The 21,215-nt window shown below is 45.9% G+C and overlaps 1 protein-coding gene across 8 annotated transcripts in view; it reads left to right on the top strand.

Annotated features, from left to right (window-relative positions):
- The window catches only part of ST6GAL1 (ST6 beta-galactoside alpha-2,6-sialyltransferase 1), a 45,632-nt gene that overhangs the window by 11,917 nt on the left and 12,500 nt on the right, over window positions 1-21,215 (top strand). For 5 of the 8 annotated variants that reach the window (XR_008432535.1, XM_053951403.1, XM_053951404.1 and 2 more), the window contains exons 2-5: window positions 3,397-3,563; window positions 11,147-11,219; window positions 18,251-18,376; window positions 19,569-20,232. Coding sequence is in view for 7 of the 8 variants with exons in the window: in XM_053951403.1 (XP_053807378.1) it covers window positions 19,608-20,232 (625 nt within the window). In the remaining variant the exon portion in view is untranslated. Of the gene's footprint in view, window positions 1-3,396; window positions 3,564-11,146; window positions 11,220-13,912; window positions 13,975-18,250; window positions 18,377-19,506; window positions 20,233-21,215 lie in introns of all 8 variants that reach the window. The other 3 variants (XM_053951401.1, XM_053951402.1, XM_053951400.1) reach the window with 3 other exon arrangements.

The following is a 21,215-nucleotide window of genomic DNA, read 5'->3' as shown; positions in this document are numbered from 1 at the left end:
TGAAAGGAGTATGCTGTGACAAAATGAGGGGCAGGATTAGGTCTTTTTTGTGTGCTATTTGGAGAGGGCTGGGCTGTCCACCACACAGGCTCTTCCTGCTTGAATCATCACCAAGTCGTGCTAATGAAACATTGTCCTCCCTGTGGAGCCTCGGTGGGGAGGCTAGGCTGTGCAGACAGGATTTGTTAGCTGGTTGACACCAGTGACCAGGGCAACCATGGGCTCTGCCAGTGGCCCAAGAGCAGGTATTTATTTGCACCAGTCAGTGCTTCTCTTCAGGCTTGTTCCCAGCCTGCCTTCCAGTCCTTGCTTTAGTGGCCTTCATGGACCAGTCCTGGTCTGAAGCTCTTCAGCATCCCATTCTGGTCTGTGATGTTGTCTGGGTTTCACATCCTGCTCCCCTGTGTCTGGTAGACCTGCTCCATTCTGGCTTCTTTGTTCCTCACATCTTCTCATCTGGCTGATGTGACCAGAGAGTACTGCTGTCCCTGCCACTGGTGGCATTGTTCGTGTCCCTGCTTCCCAGCCAGTGTCTCTGCCCTCCCAGCCATGCTGGCCCCCAGCTGAGCCTCTGTGCTATGGGGCTTGGGGGCATTCCTGGCTGGTGCTCTGCTCTGCGGAGGCTTTAATGATTTTCCATTTAACTGTGATTAACCTGACAGGCAGGGCTTTGCTTATTGCAGTCTGGAAGAGTGGTGGTGGCAACATTTCTAACTTTGGGATGAATCAGCATTAACAATTAAGCAGTAAACAAATACCGTTTCTTTTACAAGGCAACAGACAGCAGGATGTTTTCCTCTGCCAAAGCATCCATCAGGCTATTAGTTAAGCTGTAGCTGGTAAGGTGGGAAGGAGAGATAATTCCTCACTCATAGAAAAAAGATAAGTCATGAGTCTCTGTTGACTGCCAGTGGGAGGGATGCAGAATGACAGAGGAGGCTGTTGCCTCCTCCTCCTGGTCCCACAGTCTGGTGATTACTGGCTGTTAGTGCACAGACCTGTCACATTGGAGCCTGGATGTTACCAGAGTGTATTAAATCCCTTCAGGCAAACAAACTCTGGGCTGGTATTTAATTTACAGCACTTTCCAGGATCTTTCCCTATAGATCCTCTGTCTTAGGAGGGAAGAAGAATTAATGACAAATTAATGAAGACTTTTACATTGTTCTGAATTTGGGGGTAATTTTAGGCTCCTACTTAACCTTGTCATCTTTCAAGCTTCTGCCTCTTTTAGTAATTACCTGCTTGTATTCCTGATGGTTAAACTTGCTATGTAGAAATGTTGTGTTGATGAATTCCTCAAATTCTGGTTTGACCAGAAGGCAAGGAGGCCTGATCACTCTTGTGCTCATGGCTTTCAGAACTAGTGCTGAGAATTCAAGCTCTGCCAAGGGACACTGCCCACCCTGCAGATGGTGGCTCTCAGCACCTAGCGTAGGCTCTGTGCACATCTGGGAGGTGCTGGGCTCTCAGAGGTTCTCCTGAGCAGGCACTCTTGCTGTCCTGCTTTGCTCAGGAGTGCATGTCCCCTTGATCCTTTTGCCTCCCAGAGATGCTGGTGAATATTTTTGAGCATTTTGCCCTGTTAGCAGGAAGGAGTGGTGGATACCTGGGTAGCTCCCTTGGCCCCAGCCTGGCTGCTGTGCTTCCTCTTAGAGCTCTGTGGCTGCCCAGGCTCTGCCACAGCAGAAGTTGCATTGCCTCTGGTGGCATCTCTGGGCTCACTTTCCAGTCATCTATAAAGGCAGACTTCAGCAGGGAGCAGGTAGCCAGGGGTGGATTGTTGCATGTTTTTAAAACTGCTGCCCCTGAAGAACTGCTGCCTGGCTGGACAACCAATGTGCTGGCCTTGTTCAATTGTCTGTGCTTCTCTCCATCCCTTTTACCTCCCGTTTGCATAATTTTTCTCACTTAAATGCACCCTTTCTGCAGGCCACAAAGGCTGGTGTGAACACAGCTTGCAGCAAGGGGATCCTGCTGAGCTTGCAGGCAGGGGACTTCCTAGCCTGGCATGTGAAAGTGCTGGGGCTCTGGCTCACCATTACTCATCCAGCCTCCCTGGACTGCCTTACAGCTGTCCTGGGGGTCTGCCTGTGCAAATTTCCTCACTTGCTGTGATGGCTGACCCCTTGCTCAGTGAAGTGCTTCTCAAAGATGCAGCTATGCTGAGGTACTACTGTAGGCTGGCAGACACCGAGAATGTTGTTTTTCAGTCTAGCAGGTAGCTGTTTCTGGTTTTTCCCTTTTGACCTAACCCTCAAGTATCATTCTAGCTTCACTCTCTCTCACCTGGCAGGAAACTTCACCAGCCTATGCTGGTGGGACCTCAGTGCTTGAGGTAGGGCATTGTATGCCTATGTCTCTTTGCACGGGCAGCACCCCTCTTTATAATATATTCCTCCTTTCTTGCTTTTTACCTCTCTTTTTCCCCATCTTCCTCCTTTCCTTCATCACACAAAATGTGTAAAGCCTAAGCTTATCTTTTTCCCACTGGTTTGCTTCCCCTGCTGTGGTAGGCTGCTGTGGGTTAGGGTCCCTTGGATGGTTCCAGCTGGCAGTAATTTGGGATATGGACATATTGGGACCTCTTACTAAGCTGTGAGTGCTTGGGGTCCCTACTGAGAGCAGAAAGCTGAGCTGCTGGACTCGAGGTGGAGCATATGCCAGGCCATGCACATACACTGGAAACCTGCCCAGGGCAGGATAATTATGGGAGGCAGTGTTTCCTCAAGTGGACCGTGTGCTCTTGCTTGCTAAACAGTCTTGTGATTAATATCTTATTTAAGAGGATTTTAGGACATGTGCTGCAGTTGCACAGAGTTTCTTTCAGAAGTAGGGGAGAGGTTAGGAATAAAAACTCTGTAAAGGCTCTTTTGTGTTTCCAACAAGGGTCACCAGGTAATTGCAGTGCATCACTGCTCTGTGTCAGAGTAGGCAGTAGGTTTTGCTATGGATGGCTCAATGGGAGAGGGATCCTTGAAGGGCTTTGCACATGTCTTTGTACAGGCTGCATTCTTAAAATCTCCTTAGGTACCTGTAGCCACAGCACTAAGGGTGAGTTCTTCTGCCCTGATGTCAGCATTACCAGCACACCCTGGCTCTTGGCATTAGACTCTGGTGAGTTCTGTAGCCAGCAGGTGTTCACCAGATTTTGCCTTCAAAACAAGGCTCTGTGTGGTGTTTTACTCAAGTAATATTTCAAGGTGTCAGCAGCTTGATTGTTGGCCTTATCAAGGACACACGGTATGGACACAGCGCTATCTGCATGCTCTGCGTGTTTCTATGCCACTGCCGATTTGCTGGGTGGTCTTGGCTGGTGGCTGTAGTCTCCTGTCCAATGGTTTCTGATCAGTCTGATGTGGCTGTCTAACATCTTTGCCCTAATTTCTTTCCTAGGCTAGAGAACTCATTTAAAAGGGACATGGGAGCATGAGGAATTGCATGGAGAGAACAGATGTGCTGCCTGTGGTGGTATCTCCTACAGCTCTTACCTGGCAATCTGCTGCTGCCTGGAAGGGATTGACAGGAACCTCTGTGGACAGCAAAGGAACCTGGAGATGAAGGTGATGACCATGGCTCTTAATCTTTTTTTTCCCCTGCCCCTTTTATCACTTCCATGTCTGCAGCAAGAGCGGGGCTGCTGTCAGTGTGACAAGGCCACATACATTGAGGCATGGATGTTTGCACTGGGGCTATCTCGTGTTACATGCAGAACTGGAAGGATAGTAAAGAAAACAGGCAGGGTTCCCTGATACTCCCTTAGCAACTATCCTATATTTCTCTTTTAAAGCAAAATCAGACATTTATTCTGCTTCTTGTAGGAGCCCTTGTAGAAGCTGCCATGTACTGGCTGTGCACCAGAGATAAGAGTCTGATATCCAGTGTATATTCTGACTTGTATAAAATGAATGAGATGTGTACTGGGGCTCATTTTGGTAAAGCTTTCCCTAGAAACTCTTTGGGGACATTGCCTTTGGCTCTAGGTTAGAGTAATTAGCTGCCTACTTACATAGCTGACCTCTGCTGATCATGCCTGCTGTCGGTGGTGCCGCTACTTTTCCTATCACATTTCCCTGCTGTCATCCTGCCCCTTACCACAGCATTGCGGTCCTTTGGCTGTTGCCCTTGAGGATGCCGAGCATCACGTGAGCAATTGCAGTGACTGGTGCTGATGCTGGGACCTCCCTTTTTCTCTTGTGCATGGAAAAGCTAACTTGCTAGGAAACACTTTTAGAAGGAACTGCAAATATAAGTATTGGGTTTATGGCGTGGAGAGGGTTTGGGAGGACCTCATTGTATAGCTGCTTCTCTAAATATTTAACTTGCTGGCATCAAGAGTGCCAGCTGTTGCTCCTTACTTCTTCTTCTGCTGGAAACATGCTAATGTCGTCTTCTCCACTTAAAACCTGATCTTCAATATGGAAAATGCATCACCCTTTCTTACTTTCTGGCTGAGCAACACTTCTCTCTCCCAGTATTGTGTTACCTTTAGCATTGCAAACTGTAACACTTGGGCAAGGGTGGTGGAGATCCAGCAGCCTGCTTGCCTAGGCTCTTTTGGGCAGAGAGCAGCCAAAATCTGCTCAGAGGTCAAGACAGAAGCAGTATGGAGCCTGGGGAGCATTGGCAGGAGTGGGAATGCTCTGCTGGATGTAGGTGAGTAGAAAAGAAAAAGCATAGCCCTTTGCCTTGGGTATTTCTGGCAGCTGCTCTTTTCGTGGGGAAAGAAGAAAACTAAGCTGGAGACAGCTTGATTTCTGGTTAGGTGGGATTTGAGTGGAGAATAAAGGATTAAAGAAGCAGGTCCACCAATCCTCTGCTGCAAAACTTCCTTTTTCGGTTGTACAGAAACAAAGAGTTTTTCAGTTCTGTTTTTCTTCTTTGTTCCTCTGTGGAATTCTGCTCGCTGGACAAAGATGTGACTTGGGGTGTGATGGCAGGTGAGCTGGTGAGGTGGCTGGATCTCATGTGGACATGGGAGCAGTCCTCTCTGAGGCTGTGGCAGCACAGGGTACACCCATATGCATGTGCAAGGCACAGATAGGCAGCAGGGATTGGGACTGCTGGCCTTGATTGGGTGCCTGCCTTTGGGACAGCTGAAACCCAAGGCCAAGCTGACCTTTCAAACTCAGATACACTTTTTGTGTGGAGATATTAATTCTCTTAATCAGCATTGGTAGCACTGAAGTGTCACCTTCTGCTTGTGCCAGAACAAAATCTTGAGCCCCTTTTGAAATTCTCAGAAGTCTTCCTTGTCAAACAGTCAAACCGAGCCCTCTGTTACTAAGTCTGATTTCAGACTAGGGAGGTCTGGTTAGGCCTGGCTTGCAAGATGGCAAGGCTGCTGGAGGAGATGGATATTTGAAAACCAGCAAAGTGATGTATTTGGTCTGTAACATCTGTATCTGTGTCCAGCCTCCTCTCAGCAGTTACATTGTTTTATATGTTAATATCTGAAGTGGAAAAGGGACTTTCCTTTGAAATAGGGAAGTAAAACCAAAAATAGGCACACACACCCCTTCATGCTGTGGCTGTGTGGGAGCCTCTGACCCCCTCCTGCTTTAGAAAGGGGCAGAGCCTGCCTGTTGGAGCAGAGGGTTTGTTGTGTATTGGGTATGGACTGGCAGAGGAGAGGATAGGGATGTGCTTTGGTGTGTTGTGTCCAGGTTTAGGAGTGGTTTTCCAAGGTGAGTGTCCAGGCAAGTGGACACCATCAACAAAGTCTTTGACCATGTACTGAAGTAGTTTCCTTTCAGATAATGGGATGATGCACGTGGAATAGTATTGTGTAAGATTAACAGCACAGTTAATTCTACTTGTGCTGAAGTGCAGTATGAACCCATCTGCTTGTTTTGGCTGCAGTTTCATGTGTGCTTTGGAGGAGTCCCACCAGTGCTGTCAGTTTTGGGCAGCTCTGTCAGGAGCTGGGTGTTGGTGTATGGGGCTCTGTGACCTCTTTCCACACTGCTGCCCACTCTGTTTCTGTGTACTCATGGTTTGTCCTCTCTCTGAGGTCCGTGCTGTGGCAGGTAACACTCATCTCACACACTGCTTTGCACTTGAACTATTTTGTGGGACTTGTGCACAAGCTCTGAAATGTCTGGGTGAGCAGAGGCCATAAGCCCAGAACACATGCTCCATGCAGTGGATCTGGGAGAGGTGGGGGGGGGGGGGGGGGCGGGAAAGCTGACTAAAACTGAAGATAAGGGAAGGACTTCCAAGAAGAAAGGTTAGTGGAGGGTGGAAGGAGAGCTGGTGGTAGGATCTCACCAAGGCAGGAAGGCAGCTTCTGGCTGCCACAAAAATTAGGGCATCCCCTTGTGCTGTGTGGATGCTGGAAGGGATGTGAGGGGCCTTAGGGGAAGATTTCCCAGGAGGAAGAGGAGAGTCCTGGAGATGCAGACAGTAGGAAAGCACCCAGTTTCTCGTGGGTAGCACCTGCAGCGTCCCTCCCCTGCTCCACGCAGCGCTGTGCGTCGCTGAACTCTGAACGCAGCCCTTCACGAACCACCGGGCTTGGCGATGGGCGCTCAGCGGCAGCGCCGCTGCTCGGCGGGGCCGGGGCAGAGAGCGGAGCCCGGGGCGGCCGCTCGGCGGGCCGGGGCAGAGAGCGGAGCCCGGGGCGGCCGCTCGGCGGGCCGGGGCAGAGAGCGGAGCCCGGGGCGGCCGCTCGGCGGGCCGGGGCAGAGAGCGGAGCCCGGGGCGGCCGCTCGGCGGGCCGGGGCAGAGAGCGGAGCCCGGGGCCGCCGCTCGGCGGGCTGGGGCAGGGCAGAGCACGGGGCTTCCATCTGCCCTGGCAGCAGCAGCAGCGCCGTGGCCACGTCCAAGGCTCTGGGGAGCCGGCGCCTCCAGACGAGTGTGTGGGGAATTTCTGCTTTGCTCCCCTGCTCTCACGCAAATGATTTTTCACCTCTTTGGGCCATAATCTGCCACGATCTCTGAAAGAGCTCTGATGTTCAGTCAGCTTTTAAAGACGTCCCAAAAATGGCATGGGAGGTTTGCTGCAAGTTTGTGAAACACTGGTGCTTCCCCTATTTGAGATGCCTCCAGATAATGCTGTACAGAGATGCAGACAAGATAAAGAACCTATGAGCTGGAGCTGGCTTACAATTTTTTGCCTTGTACTTTGGGGAAAATACCCTTAAATTGCTGTTCTAGCAGACTTCAGAAAATATTCATCAGGTTGATGCATTTTAACTAGTGATTTCTGAATTTGTTACTTTGGAGTGAGGAAGAAAAATTCAGAGCTAATGCCATATGAAAGTAATTTCCCTTGACAACATACAGCTCTGGCCTGTATGTGTGTTGGGCAGCTTATGAAAAAGCTTTTGTTTCTGAAATGTCACTGTATTATGAATGCATTATTTCTTAACTCAAAAATAGATGAGGCTATGTATGTAAATATATAAGTACGTGTATTCATTACAAACCCGAGAGAGAGTACATGTTTCAGTGGAACAGAACCACTTTAGCTGAATTGGCCTGATTCTTCAAAAATAATTAGAAAAAAGTCCCCCCCCCAAAAAAAACCAAAACAAAAAAAAAAAAAAAACAAAAACAAAAAACCAACAAACCCACAAAAAGACCAGTGAAATACAAATTAAAAATCCTAAAATAGTTTATGACAACTTTGCTAGGCTGCTCTTTATTTTCCTTTGCTTTAATATTAAAGTGGCTCTTCCTACATGAGGAGTTATTCTAATCAGCATACCAAAGGCTTGAGGATTCTCTATCAGTTTAGCCTCAGGGGATACAGCATGACAGAATGAGGAGGGAAAAATATTATATGCCTCTTGTCAGGAGATATCCAGGACTTTTTACCTTCAGATACCTGTGCAAGCTTAAAACACAGCATGGTGGCAACCAAGTGTTGTAGATGTCGGCAAACCCAATGGGAAGAATGATGATGTCTAACTCCATTTCAGAAGGCTGAATGATTGCTTTATTATAATTATGTTATAATACATTAATATGCTATATAAAAGAGGATACTAAATACTACATGCTACTTTCTCTAACTATCATATCTAACTCACTCACAACTCGTGACCCTGTTCTCCAGAGCCCAGACACAGGTGGATCTGATTGGCCATCAGGCCCAAACAATCCACCTTGATCCAACCAAGCGCTCGCCCCAGGTAAACAATTCTCCAAACACATTCCACAAGAGAAAAACAAGGAGCAGAAATAGAAATTGTTTTCTCTTTCATTTCTCTCTGTGCACCTCAATAAAAATCCTGAGAGAGAGAGAAATGTGCTTGCCACACCAAGTTCTCATCCTGTTAACCTGGAGGGGAGTTTGTGGAGAGTAAGGTATACTGCTGTTAAGGATCCTTTTGACAGGAAAAGGAAGGAAAGGGAAGATGAAGGGTCACTTGAGATCAGCTCCCATGTGAGCTTCCCATCTGAAGTGCTTGAAAACTTGTCTCTTAGCAGTGTACTGGAGTGAAGGTACACAGATTTGTATAAATAAAATTAATGAGTAACTTTTAACCTGAAGCTTGGTCTGAGCCAGATCAAGTTGTTTAATGTTCAGTGAATTTTAAGCCCCATGCTTTTCCTGTTTGTGCTTGGATTGGATGTTGAGCAGCAAGGAGAAATGGCCTTGTGTTAGAGGTGGCATCAGATCCTCTCCCGATCCGGAGCACTGTGGGATATTGTGGCACTGAGTGAGATCCCTGCTGTTGGAAACACCCAACAGCTCTTGCTCTAAAGCAGTTAGGCATGGTGTCCCCCCAGGGTGTCCTGGGAGTCACCCCAGCAGCTGGCAGCCGCCAGCAGCACATGGAAAAATTCCGCTGGATTTCTGCAGCCTCCTTGTCTGCACTGGGGTGCGTCTATTCCAGGCATGACAGATGCCTGACTTCGGCGTCTGGGGAGAGTTCCCTTTATGAAGGAGGAAGTCTGGTGTCTCTGTGGCCAGGTGGCACTGGGTGGCCAGAAGGAACTGTGTGTGCTTGTGAGCAGGAGTCCAGCCCTTGGCAATAACATCCTCTTTCCCTTCCTCCGTGTATCATCCTTCCTCGCATATCACATCCATCCTTCCACCAAAGAACTGGCTGGTTGTAGGAGAAGATGAGGACCTTTCGTTGCTCTGGGAGGCTCAGAGTTTTTTTTTAAGTCTTACAGCCTATTTCTGAGACTGCGGAAACATGTTGTACTAAAGGCAGTATGAGAGCCAATATTGAATGGAGGAGTTATGAAAAACGTCTGGTGCCTCCTTTTCTACTTTAGGGAGTAACTTCTGTTTTTGTTGGAATTTTCTGTCTCGATCTCTCAAAGTCCCACGTACATAAAATGTCTTAAATACCAGAGGGCAGAAATCTGCCTGCTTCAAGGAGTGGGGGTGTGGTTCAGATCCATGATGGATCCATCCGCTTGTCATCTGCAAGCTCTGCTGCCAGACTTGGTTCTGACTGTAAGAAGTGAGTGATGTGTTTGGGAGCAGGAGCTGGCTAGTGCTTTCCAGGCTTTACACCTGGTTTTCTGGTGGTGAAGAAAGCAGGCTAAAAACACCGGGCAGAGGTGATAAATGACATTAAAGTGGCCTTTGTCTTCTTGGCCTCTCAGAAAGCCAGTAAGCTTTACATGTGTTTCAAGCATGGTGTTTTCCTCCCTCCGGCAACTATGTAGACTTGTGTTTCAGACCAATTCATGCCATGCCCATAGCAACAGTGATCTGTCACTGGGATGCTGTCAGTAACTGGGGAAGAAAAAGGGAACTCTTTGGCTGTGATGTATGTGCACCGTGGAGCTGCCAGATGGGTGGCATGCTCTTTTTGGGTGTTTACAGCTGGAGGTGGTGCTAGGCTTTGCCCAGTCCTCCATCCCACCAAAAAAAATGGGGATTGCACATCAGAGAGGCACCTGATTGTTCCTGCAAAGTGTTCTCCATGCTGGATCTTTAAGTGGAGGCCATAATCTTGGGTTTGGGTAGGAGGTACTGCTGAACCTGCTTTTCTTTCCTAAGCATCTGGGAAGATGTTGAGGGAAGGAAATAGAAAGGAGGTTTCAAATGCAGGCTTTCTCAGGAAGGTTGCATTAATGTTTCCTGTTCCTCTAAATAGGTACATGAAACTTTGAGGGTGGAGGAGTGTCCTAAGCTCTTTAAATGTCTTCAAATATGTCCAGGCACCTACTTTAGTGCTGTGCATTTATATTGCCTATGATTTATAAAATTGAATTATATTTAGGCAAGGTTGCTTCCCTGGCAATATTTTTGTGGGCTTAATGACAGATATATTTGAAATGCTGACATAGGGGCATAGTGTTCCCAGACAAATGTGTTTGAAAAACAGGGCAGCACTTGGTGTTACTAAAGTTCAGCCACGCCAAGAGCTCCCTGTGTGAAGAGGTGACTTGATGTGCTTTGGCAAAAGATACTTGACATCTGCTACTGCAGGTACTCTGGCTTTTGAGAACCTGGCTGCTGCTTCAACAGCAAATGACATCCAGGATCATGGGGTACATTGATTCCTGTGTACTGCTGCCTTGGCTGCTCTGCTGCAGCCTGACACTGAGCTTGGACCTGGGCTTTCTCAACAACGTGAGTTGAGTTATACCTGACTTTCCTCTGGTTGTTTCAGTCTCAGTTTAACCAGTGGAAATGGTGATGTGAGATAGAAGTGGTATCAATTAAGCTTTCCAATTGCTGTGGTTATGGAGACTAAACCCAAGTGGTTTTGATTGTGGAAAAACATGGGGTTTTTTTGTGCCTCCTTTCTTATCAGAGACAAAATAATTAACTCTAATTTTGAACTTTCCATTTGTCCTCCATGCCTCAAGTTCCTTGCATAGAAACAATTGATTTTTGATACTTTGATTTTTGCTGGATAAATAATTGAACTGCTTGTTACATTATTGTTTTTATAGTTTCTCTGGTAGTTATTTCCTTTACTGGGTTCTAGCGGATGTCCTTTCTAGTGCTCTCTTAGTTGCCTCTAGTTGCCTGTCTCTCAGGTCCTGCCTTTTTTTCACCGCCTGATACTTTTTGATAAACAGTCTTCACAGCTGTAAGTGTCATTGCATTATAAAATACGGATTTCTTAGTGAAAACCAATTTATTTTAAATGTTTAACATAGAGTAGTTTGACTAGGGCTTTCTGAAGTCAATGGCAAGAACTGACACTTTGCTTCTTTCTTCCAGTGAAGTTGGTGTGGTAGAACACTGCTTTTTGCCGAGTGCCAGCCCTGCCATCCCCAACAGGGATGAACTCTGGGTATGTAGAGAAAAATAAATCTTGGTAGCTCTATTGGACTGAAAACCAGCATTGGTAGATCTGGACTTGAGCAAGTTTATTTCACTTAGTGAAAGACTAGGTATTAGGTTAAATTAAATTAGTCTTTGAGCAAGTCATAAAGAGTTACTGCATTGTCCTTGAGTCATAAAGATGTTTTTCCCATCTGCAAAGGGCTGGTGTCAGATATAGTATCCTGAAGGGTAGTGTCTGTAGCTGGCACACAGGGAATTTCATTGTCCTGGGGCCAAGGAGCACCAGTTGTGTCTTGGCACACAGCGGTATTTGCAGAGATGGTAGTGTTGGCCTGCCGCATGCTGTTAATTTCAAATAAAGAAGCATCCCCCGTTCATTTGGAAGGATGAACGTCATAGAGGAACACATGCTTAGGTGGGGAATGATTGGAAGGTGTAATGTTCCATGTAAAGTAAGAAGCCACAAATGAGCAATTGCATCCTGGTCTTTAAAGCTGGGCAGGGTAGGGGGATTTTTGCTGTTGGCTTCAGCAAAATGGCTGTGATAAAGCTGACTAATGATGAAATCCTCACTTGTAAAGCCCTGACACTGGGGCTCTGGGTATGGAAGAAATAGCATTTTCAGGAGCTGCTGCTATTCAAGCATGTACTTTTCTCCAACTGAAGGTGAAACTGGCAGTTTCTGGCAGAAAAGATTTGTTGCTAAGAGGCATCTCCAGGTGTCTTGCTGAGTGAGACAGACCCCTATGGGCATGTGCCCATCAGGAAATGGCTTCTGTGTTGAGCTGTACTGAGAGCTGGCATGGTGGCCACCTGGCAACTGCATCCAAGTGGGAACATGCTGCAGGAGAGCAGAAATGGCCTGGGGCATGGAGACACCCCAGGCAAATGGGGTCTCTTTCTTGTCCATTGCTATTAACAAGGAATATTCAGCAGTGTCTGTCTGTCTCAGGAAGGAAGGGGGTTCTGTAAGGGAGAAGTGCTGGTCCCACCAGCTGAGGGCTTGGTCCTGTTATGGAGTTCATAAACATGCTGTCCCTCTGGGTGAGTAACCCAGCAAAGAGGATGCTAAGCATGGTCTACTACATTCACTCTTTATTTGGCTCAGTGCATTTCATAACTGGAATCCATATTATCAGCCACTAAAAGCACCCTCTATAGCAAGACTAAAATGTAAACCTCTAATTAGATGAAGTGCTGATAAATCTGATATCCTGGATTTATGTGGCATCCTGTGACTCGGAAAGCAGTTTTAACATGTAAATATTATTAGTATTTAGAATATTTTCATGGTAAAACACAAATATATGTATACCATGGTTAAGGTACTAGATCCATATAAAATACTTTGTATATAATTATTATATGTAAAAAAGCTGCTGCCTTTTAATGAGGGCTGAAGGGGAAGCAGAGTGCTGCTAGGCATAGCTTCCCTCCAAAGCCTACATGACATGTAGAAAAGAGCTAGAATAAAGGGCTGACACAGTCAGAAATAAAGGCTTCTGACTTATATTAAATCCTAATGTTTGTTGACATGTAAAACTAAAATGAAACACATGCTTAATCTGACCCCTGTGCCTCCCCCCAGAATCTGCCTCCCCTGTTCTCTTGAAGATTTTTTTTTCAGCTGTGACAGCAGCATATTTTCAGTGGCACATGCAGAGGTTTTTAATACAGGCAAGACTGACTGAATTATTTATTTATTATAAGTGACCTGTATAGTTCCTCAGTGTGTCACCTGAAATTTAACCATGTTTCTCATGTAAAATGCTTTTTTTTTCCCCTCAAATCTCTATGTGAAGTTTCCTCATTCTCCCCTTTCTGTTTTGTTCTGTTTGGTGGCATTGGAAATGCCTAAATGTGTGGCTCAACAGATGTTTTATTTTCACAGCACAGTGATATTTTGGAAAGAAACCAAGAATTGCTAGAAGCAAGCCTTCCCTGCTTATATATTTACAAAATCATGGTAGACACAGTTGAATTAACAGGCTGGGCTAAATCAGATATTGGAGAGATCTGAAACTTGGCTCCAGAGGGACAGTTAGCTTGGAAAATGTTTTATCGCCTTTCATCTGGTGTATCCAGCATGTGGAAAGTGTAGCTTCTTCATTTGCAAAATGGCATGAGCATAGTTTGCTTATTGCTTTTAAGGGTCTTAAGAAATATTTTTTCCTCAGGACAGGAATAGGAAATTTTAAGAGCAGATACAGTTTTGAGGTTACTTTTTGAATCCACATTTTTTCTCATCTTAGGTTTCCTTGTGTATGTTATTTTGGACAGAAGAATTCAAGCCATACATTTCCATGTTGTCTTTTCCACACACATGGGAACTCATTCACCCTCTGGTACCAGCCACTGCTCTTTTCAGAGATGCTTTACAGTGGGTGTTGGGTGGAGGAAAGGGTTAATATTGAGAATGTATCAAAAAAAGAATAAAAAGGTGTAGTTAAGTATAAAATCTTCATATAGGGTAGCATAAAAACATTCAAAAATACATCAGCAAAAGTTGGGAACAAAGCTTTCCTACTTTGTGGGCAGGCACAGCATAATTGTGGGTGCAGATGGATATGCATAAATGAAGAAAATCTGGAAAGAAATGTAAATGCTCTGAGTTTAAATATGAAATACTTATCACATTATCAAAAAAAAAAAGATTGAGGAACAACTTGCTCAAGTAAAAAGCTTTTTTGCATCCATCAGAGAGAAGAAAACTGCAGCTGAATGATGCTGATGTATGAATGGCAGGACCAAGGAGAAGCCTGGTAAACCAGGTGGATGTGATTCGTGCATCTCCTGTAATCCCCAGGGGTTATATCTCTCAAGTCATGATTTAAATTAAATTAAAGATGTGTCTTGACATGGTTATGTTTGAGGGACCTCTGGTAGGATCCATTGCTTCAGACCAGTAAACATAATAAAAATGACACATATAGAATATATAAGAACTAATGAAAAGTCTAATCATATGTTTGCAGAAGGGTCACATTTCAACTCTATCTACGTTATTTCCTCTTCTCTCATTTTCAGAAGGTTCTGAACATGGAGAGAGGGATGCCTTGAATTTTCAAGGTTTTAGAGATTGCTCACCAGGAGCCTCAGTAAAAGCCACCCTAAGCTGTCGTGGGATGAGAGGGTTCCTCTCATCCCATGACCTAAGCTGTCCTGGATTAGTGGCTGCCTAGCAGGTAGGAAAGCAGGAGGTCAGGTTCCACAAGGTCACAGAAGGCCCTGAGGGATTTTCTGGGATCCCCACTCTTGAATACTGATAATGGATCTGCAGAGGAGAGGAGGAAGGGCTGAGTTCTGAGCTTGGCTGTCTTTGTCCCCAGAAGGGCTGCTGGAACCTGGGGAAACCCTGAGCAGCTGCAGAGTGTTCTGGTGGTCCTGGGTGGCTGGGCAGCACAGGGGCAAAGGAAGCTTCTGCTAGTAGGGGTAAGATAATGCTCTGTCAGGTGTATTTATTCCTGCCCTGCACCAGGGGCAGCTTGCAGAAGCACCTGAAGTCATTGCAGACTGTGTAGAGATCAGGGCTCAGAAGTGGTCAGGAGGGGAAATAAAGGAAGGAAGTTTGACAAGGAGAACAAATCAGCCCCATTGTTGTGTTGCTGGTGGACCATGTGGTGAGAGTGTTTTCAGCAGGGGTGGCCGGTGTGCCTGCCTCGGGGGACGGTCACGCCCTGCTTACATGTTGGGAGACTGACCAAGAGCATCTGAAGTGTGGAAACGGTGCTGTGCAAGGAGGAGTTCGAGCAAGTGGGACAGAGCCTGGAAAAGCTGAGAGAGGAGGGGCTGCCTGCACACTGTGTGCAGCTGCAGAGTTCATTGCCTCGGGCTCTTAGGGAAATGTGAGTGGTTTCAAGAGCAAATTAAACAAATGTGCAGAGGATGGGCATTGGTACAGCTGATGACACAATTTTGGGGAAGCTGTGTGCATTTCCTGGAAGAAACATATTTATACCTTTGTCCATGCTCCTGTGGTTTGTCTGTGTACCGGCTGTTGGGCGCAATAGGAGACAGGTACGGGCTGTTTGAGATGAGGATACTTGTTAGCAATTTTAGGGTAAATCTGCTTTGGGGTGTGGAAATCAGGATTGCTGGATGTTCTGTGCTGTGCCATTGCTGGCTGTAGCTCCCTGGGCACACAGCAGCCTCTGGGACACCAGAGGAGCAGGATTTTCACACTCCTGTACTTTGCTGGTTAAGACCTGAAACCAGTAAGAAAATTGGACAGTAAAGGTTAAGTATTAGAATGTGTGGACAAATTCCCTGACTGCCTTGAAGATATCATGTCCCTCACTTGTTCTCTGCACAGGATTAATTTATCCTCAGAGGACTTGCTGTGTGGGCTTAACATGCCAGCCAGTGCTGTATCCTACAGCTGTGTCAGGTTTCAGGGTGACAGCTATTTGTTTAATTTGTTTTATTTGTATTTTTTTTAGGTTTGGGGATTCTTTTTTTGTCCTTTCAGTCCTCATAGTCATAGCTGACACTTTGTGTTTTGTGTATGTGGCAAGCTTCCAACACCTTTGGAAAGGTACCTTTCTGCTGACCACCGCCAAACTGAAATGCACACAAGTAGCCACTTGTGGGCTATCCTACTTTGCCAGGTAGAGCAGATTGCTGCTCTTCTCCACAACAGAGGTTTGGTGTCATAATGTTTGAGAGGGACCCCATCTTAGGGCACTGCTTGTGCAAATAAAAGAAAATCCTATAATGTGAAGTAGTAGTAATAATTAAGCTGAATTGCAAAGTATCCATGGGGAACAGAAGGGATCTTGAAATGTTGTGGCTCTGCTAAAACATGTTTACAGAGCCTCCTTTGCCAGCTTAAAAATCAAAGCAAACTAACTGTTCACATTGCAGCAGCATGTACAGTCAAAGGTGGGGATAATTTGTGCAGAAGATGAGTTTTCCAGGTGGCCTGGAAAGGAGAGGAGTTGTTGTAACTTGCTGGGCATCCTGAGCTGTGCATCACTACAAGGAGTGTCTCAGCAGGAACTTGCAGAGAGCTGTAAAGTTGTTTCACTGTAATGAACCTGCCACCTTTCTAGATCATTCAAGTGTGAGAAGCAAAAGCTGATGGTTACTGAGATGTGCCTGCTATCACCTCCACCTGGAAACCCCTCAGGAGACATTTTTGAAGTCAAAAGCAGGGCAGAGTCCTTCAGGGCCTGGAGCACAGAGCTCTGCTCTGCAGGGTGGAAGGCTGCTGGGCGCCCCCAGCAGTGCTGGGGCTCTGTCCCCCCTGCACAGAAGGTCTTACTTGGGTTTTCTGGAAGCCAGATCCTTGCCTCTTGTAAAGGGATCCAGCGTGGATAAAGTCAGGCTGGGGGCTGTGTGAAGCAGCATGCTCAGAGGGAGGTGTCTCAGAGTTTGGTGCTAAGCTGACACTGGACAGCTCTGTTTTGGTGTTCTCTGAATTTGGAAAGCATTGCTCTGTGTGTGTGGTTTGCCAGCAGAGCCCTGACAGTGTGGAGGCTGACTCAGCACTGCTTTCCCCATCAGCACATGGCTTTGCAGTCAGCTGCCTTCACGTGGTGCTTTTTGCTCTCCCTGGCACCGGGCAGGCCCCAAGTGAGTTGTCCCTCCGGGGTCCCAGCTGCAGAGGGGATGGCAGGAGGCAGCAGGGAGAGGCTGAGAGCCCACAGCAGGAGAGGAACCATGAATGGAGAACCTTACTCCTCGCAGAACAGAGCACAGGGGTGCCCTGCATCCCCTCCTGGTGACCCACCTCTCCAGACTGCTGTACCTCTCCTGGTTCAAAGACTTCAGTGTGCCTTTCTAGTGCATTTGTACTTAAGGAAATGAAAATTTATACAGTCTGTCAAGGTAGGGCAAATAATTTCAATAAAAGCTGGATATACTTGTGTTTCTTGGCTCTTTTTGTTGTTGTTAAGAACTAGAACACAGCAATATTTGCTTTTTCATTGTGGAGTGCTTTATAAAAAATAAAGTTAAAATATAAGTTTTAAGCATTAGGATGCTTTAATAATTTAGTATTTAGTCTTGTAAAGGATAGTGTTTTTAATTTAGCTTCTGTGGCATTGTATTGACTCAGACTTCCTGTAAAAGCAAGCTACTTTGATTTCTCAGCTGATACTGTCAAATCTCCCTTTCCCTTGCTGCATTTCCTTGGCAGAGTAAAACTGTAAAGTCTAAAACATTTATCTATTCTGTGAAGACTTATGGATTAAGATATGGTTTTTAAAGCAGCTTTCCATGTGTCTTGTTCCAAAAGAGCAGGGAGTCTTCTCTGCAGGAGTGCCTGAATTACTCAAGGATAGGCAGTAAGATATTTCCTTGGGAAAAGTTAGCTTTTTCTTTTCCCCTATTCACTGAGTTAAGCACCAGCATCAGGTTATTTCCTTCACTGTATTTTGGGTGTGTCCAGTGCTCGGGGTGGATCTGGTTGCTCTGGTGGGACCAGAGAGCAGGCAGCCTGTGAGCTGGTGTCTGCTCTAGCTGGGAGCAGATTTCAGACAAAGAAGGAAGATGCCCATTTTGAGTGGGCTTTTAGGCATTTAAAATGCCTATGTGGTGTTAATGTGTTTGCTGTTGTCCTTCCAGGCCTTGGTAACAGCTTCTTGGTAACAGACCTTATCACTCTCTACAACTTCCTGAGAGGTGGTTGTAGTAGGTGGGGTTTGGTCTCTTTCACCAGGCCACAACTGACAGAACCAGAGGACACAGTCTCAAGCTGTTCCAAGGGAAATTTAGGTTGGATGTTAGGAAAAAGTTTTTCATGCAAAGGGTGATAAAGTACTGGAATTGTCTGCCCAGGGAGGTGCTGGAGTCACCATCCCTGCATGTGTTTAAAAACATACCGGATGTGGCACTGGGTGCCAGGGTTTAGTTGAGGTGTCAGGGAACAGGTTGGACTCGATGATCTTGAAGGTCTCTTCCAACCTTGTGATTCTGTGATTCTTTGGGACCACAGGGCTTATCTGAGGCAATACTTGCTCATCCCTAGAACATTGAGGTTTTTTCTTAATAGGTTTTCTTTTTCTTTTTTTTTTCCCTTTTTTTTTTTTTTTTTAGGTATTTCTTGAACTCTTCAGCACATCACAGAACTCTTGTTTTGGGATATCCTGCTTAAACCCGTGGAGGAAAACCTGCCAATAGCCAAAAATGACTTGAGTTGGAGAGCTGCTGCTTTATCCACAGGTAGTGTTTGTAGCTCAGTAACCTTTCAGCAGTCCAGCGTGGCAGTGTTTGCTTTCAGCAGGTTACTCAGGGAGGAAGTTGCTGCTTGTGCCCCTCTGGGAACGGCAGTGATCTGCATGTGGTAGTCTCCTGAGGACACCTGGAATCTCCATACTTTGATTTTGGACACATCTGGAGCAGCATGTAGGAATATGAGCAGCTGCTGTAATTTCTTCTGTGGTTCTGTGTGCTGCTTGTGAGGGATTTATGCATCAGTGTATATTTTATACACCAGCCCCCCCCCAAATCAGCTTAGTTTGAGCTGCTTTTTGGGCAGTCCTCCTATTGGATTCCCACTTTATGACATGATGGGATCTGGAGGTATATGCTAGTGTGAGGCAGTGCAAACAAGGACAGGCAGTGCTGTACAACAGCATCTGGCTTTGCTTTCTCCAGAGGTAACTTACCTGGAGTAATACTTACCCAAGTGCATTTATGAGCCCAAACATGCCCCAAACCTTACTGGGGCTTAATTGGCTTCCAGCAGGTTTTCAGTGAGGTTTGATGTTGAGAGTGTACTCAGCCCACTGCAGACTTGCAGCAGTTCCCTGGAAAGTCACTAACGTACCAGGCTGGTGAAGCTCCTGGGGCTTGTGAACTCAGAGTTTGTGGTGTTTTTTTTTTTTTTTTTGGTTTTTTTTTTTGGTTTTTTTTTTTGTTTTTTTTTTGTTGTTTTGTTTTTTTGTTTGTTTGTTTTTTTTTTTCTTTGCAGTTCTATGCTTTATAATGTTCTTCATTAGTGTTAAAGTCTGTGGTCAAGTAAAAACTCACTTCTTCTGGAAGTGCCTTTATTGGCATTTGGATGTTGACTGTCAGGGATGGGAGATGAAGCAAAGCAATGTGGAGACTTGCCCTGCTTGCTGGTATGATACTGGCAGTGTTAAATTTGGCTGTCACTTGTGGAAGGGAGTAGAAAAAAGGTTTGAGTGGCAGGGACCTCAGGTCACCATTACATAGCATGTGATGGCAGATACCAGCTCAGGACTTTCTGTTTGGTGTTTGAGGTGGTAGACTTTGAAATGAGATCTTTGAACAGCCTGAAATTTTAGAATTATCCTGATGTTGTCTCTCTTCCCTCCCCCTGCATACAGATCTCCATGATTTTACCTGTGCATGTGCCTGCAGCCCTGACTGAGCTGTTTCCTTTTCCCAGGGCCAGCTTCCAGTGTCCCATCTGGATGTACCGTGCACTATGGTTCACATCAATGTGTTGAAAAAGTTCATGTGTGTTCTTGTGGTGGTCCTGGTAGCACTGACGGTTTGCCTGTGGAGAGAAACGAGAAGAAACTACTATGATCCTTTGAAGACCAGGAATGATGATTTGCAGGGGCACAGGAGTTTGGAGAAGTGGAACACTGTTAAATCACAAGGCCTTTTCCATGAAGCAGCCAGTGAACTGGGGCAGGTATCCAAAATGTGGCTTGGTACCCAAAACAAAGTAAAAGGCAGCACCTCTGAAACAGCTGAAAAGTCCAAGAAAGCAGCCTTTGGTAAGGTATGGGATAAGGACAGCTCATCCAGAAATCTCATACCCAGGCTGCAGAAGGTCAGGAAAAACTACCTGGCCATGAACAAGTACAATGTGACTTACAATGGGAAGAGGAATGCTAAGCTCAGCCCAGAGAAGCTGCTGTGCCAGCTGCGGGACAGAGTCAATGTGACCATGATCCAGAGGTCGGATGGTCCTTTTGGTACCTCTGAGTGGCAGCAATACCTGCCAGGGAAAAGCCTCAGTGAAGCAGTGGGACACCTGGGTCGCTGTGCTGTCGTGTCCTCAGCAGGGTCTCTGAAATCATCTCGCTTGGGACAAGAGATAGGTTGGTATCTTTCAGCTTGCATGAAGTCAAATATCATTGTTTATAACTTGGGCTGAGTAGAAGAAACCTGCTGTCATGCTCTTACTGACAAGTCTCTTGTGATCAAAGGGTGTTTAAAACAAGTGGAAATGTTAAACTTCTAAAGTCAGTAAATATTTTAATCTAGCTGGAGATGGGAGTAATAGGTAGCTCTATTCTAGCAAGTCCTTTTGATTTTTGAGCAGCCTTGGTTCCTCAGGTGTTTGTTTCTTGAGAGGGCTTGGGGTAAGTTGTGTAATGCTTATTGCACAGTCAGAAAAAATTTCATACAGGAAGACATTTTCAGAGAAGAAATTAAAGAAAATGGTAAAGGGGAAAAAACCCTTCTGGACATAGCCCTAAGCAGTCTGTGTTGAGCTGAGGGCTGGGCACAGACAATCTTCAGAGGTCCCTTCCAGCCTCAGTGATTCTGTAATTCTTGCTCAAGGCTTTCCAAAAGTGATACTGCCTCATTCTGAGCTGTAAGGCAGCTGGCTGAATTTGAGCCCAGAAGACCATCAAAAGACTTTACAGGGATTTATCTTTGTCCAAAGTTTGGTGATGCTTTGCGGTCTCATCTGACCATATTTACCTGACATTAATGCATTAATTATTAACCACCCACGCTTTGGTCTTTTACTGTGAATTATAAAGAAGTAGGTTTTGATGCCAAAGTGTTTTCTGTCTTTACAAAAGCAGCATGCTGGGGAGACCAACTCTTCAGTCTTCAACTCAGGATTTTGTACCAGGCAGAAAATTCTTCAGAGCCTGCAGCTCCCTCAGCTTGCTTCATTTTTTGATGTTTGGAGCTCAGTTAAGGTTCATGCTTTGCTGAACAGTAGTGTCGTGGTTTGACTTCTCTCTCCCTTGATAGTTTAAGCATAGATTACCTGAAGGGTGGTAATTTGATCAAGAATCCCGGGTGATGTTTCATGGCTGGGTGTTTTTGGAATTGGGAGGAGGAG

This window comes from Vidua chalybeata, chromosome 10, assembly GCF_026979565.1.
Source record: "Vidua chalybeata isolate OUT-0048 chromosome 10, bVidCha1 merged haplotype, whole genome shotgun sequence".
In the NCBI taxonomy this organism is placed as follows: Eukaryota; Metazoa; Chordata; class Aves; order Passeriformes; family Viduidae; genus Vidua; species Vidua chalybeata.
The sequence above is the reverse complement of the archived record's forward strand: the minus strand, read 5'-3'. Positions and strand labels throughout refer to the sequence as shown.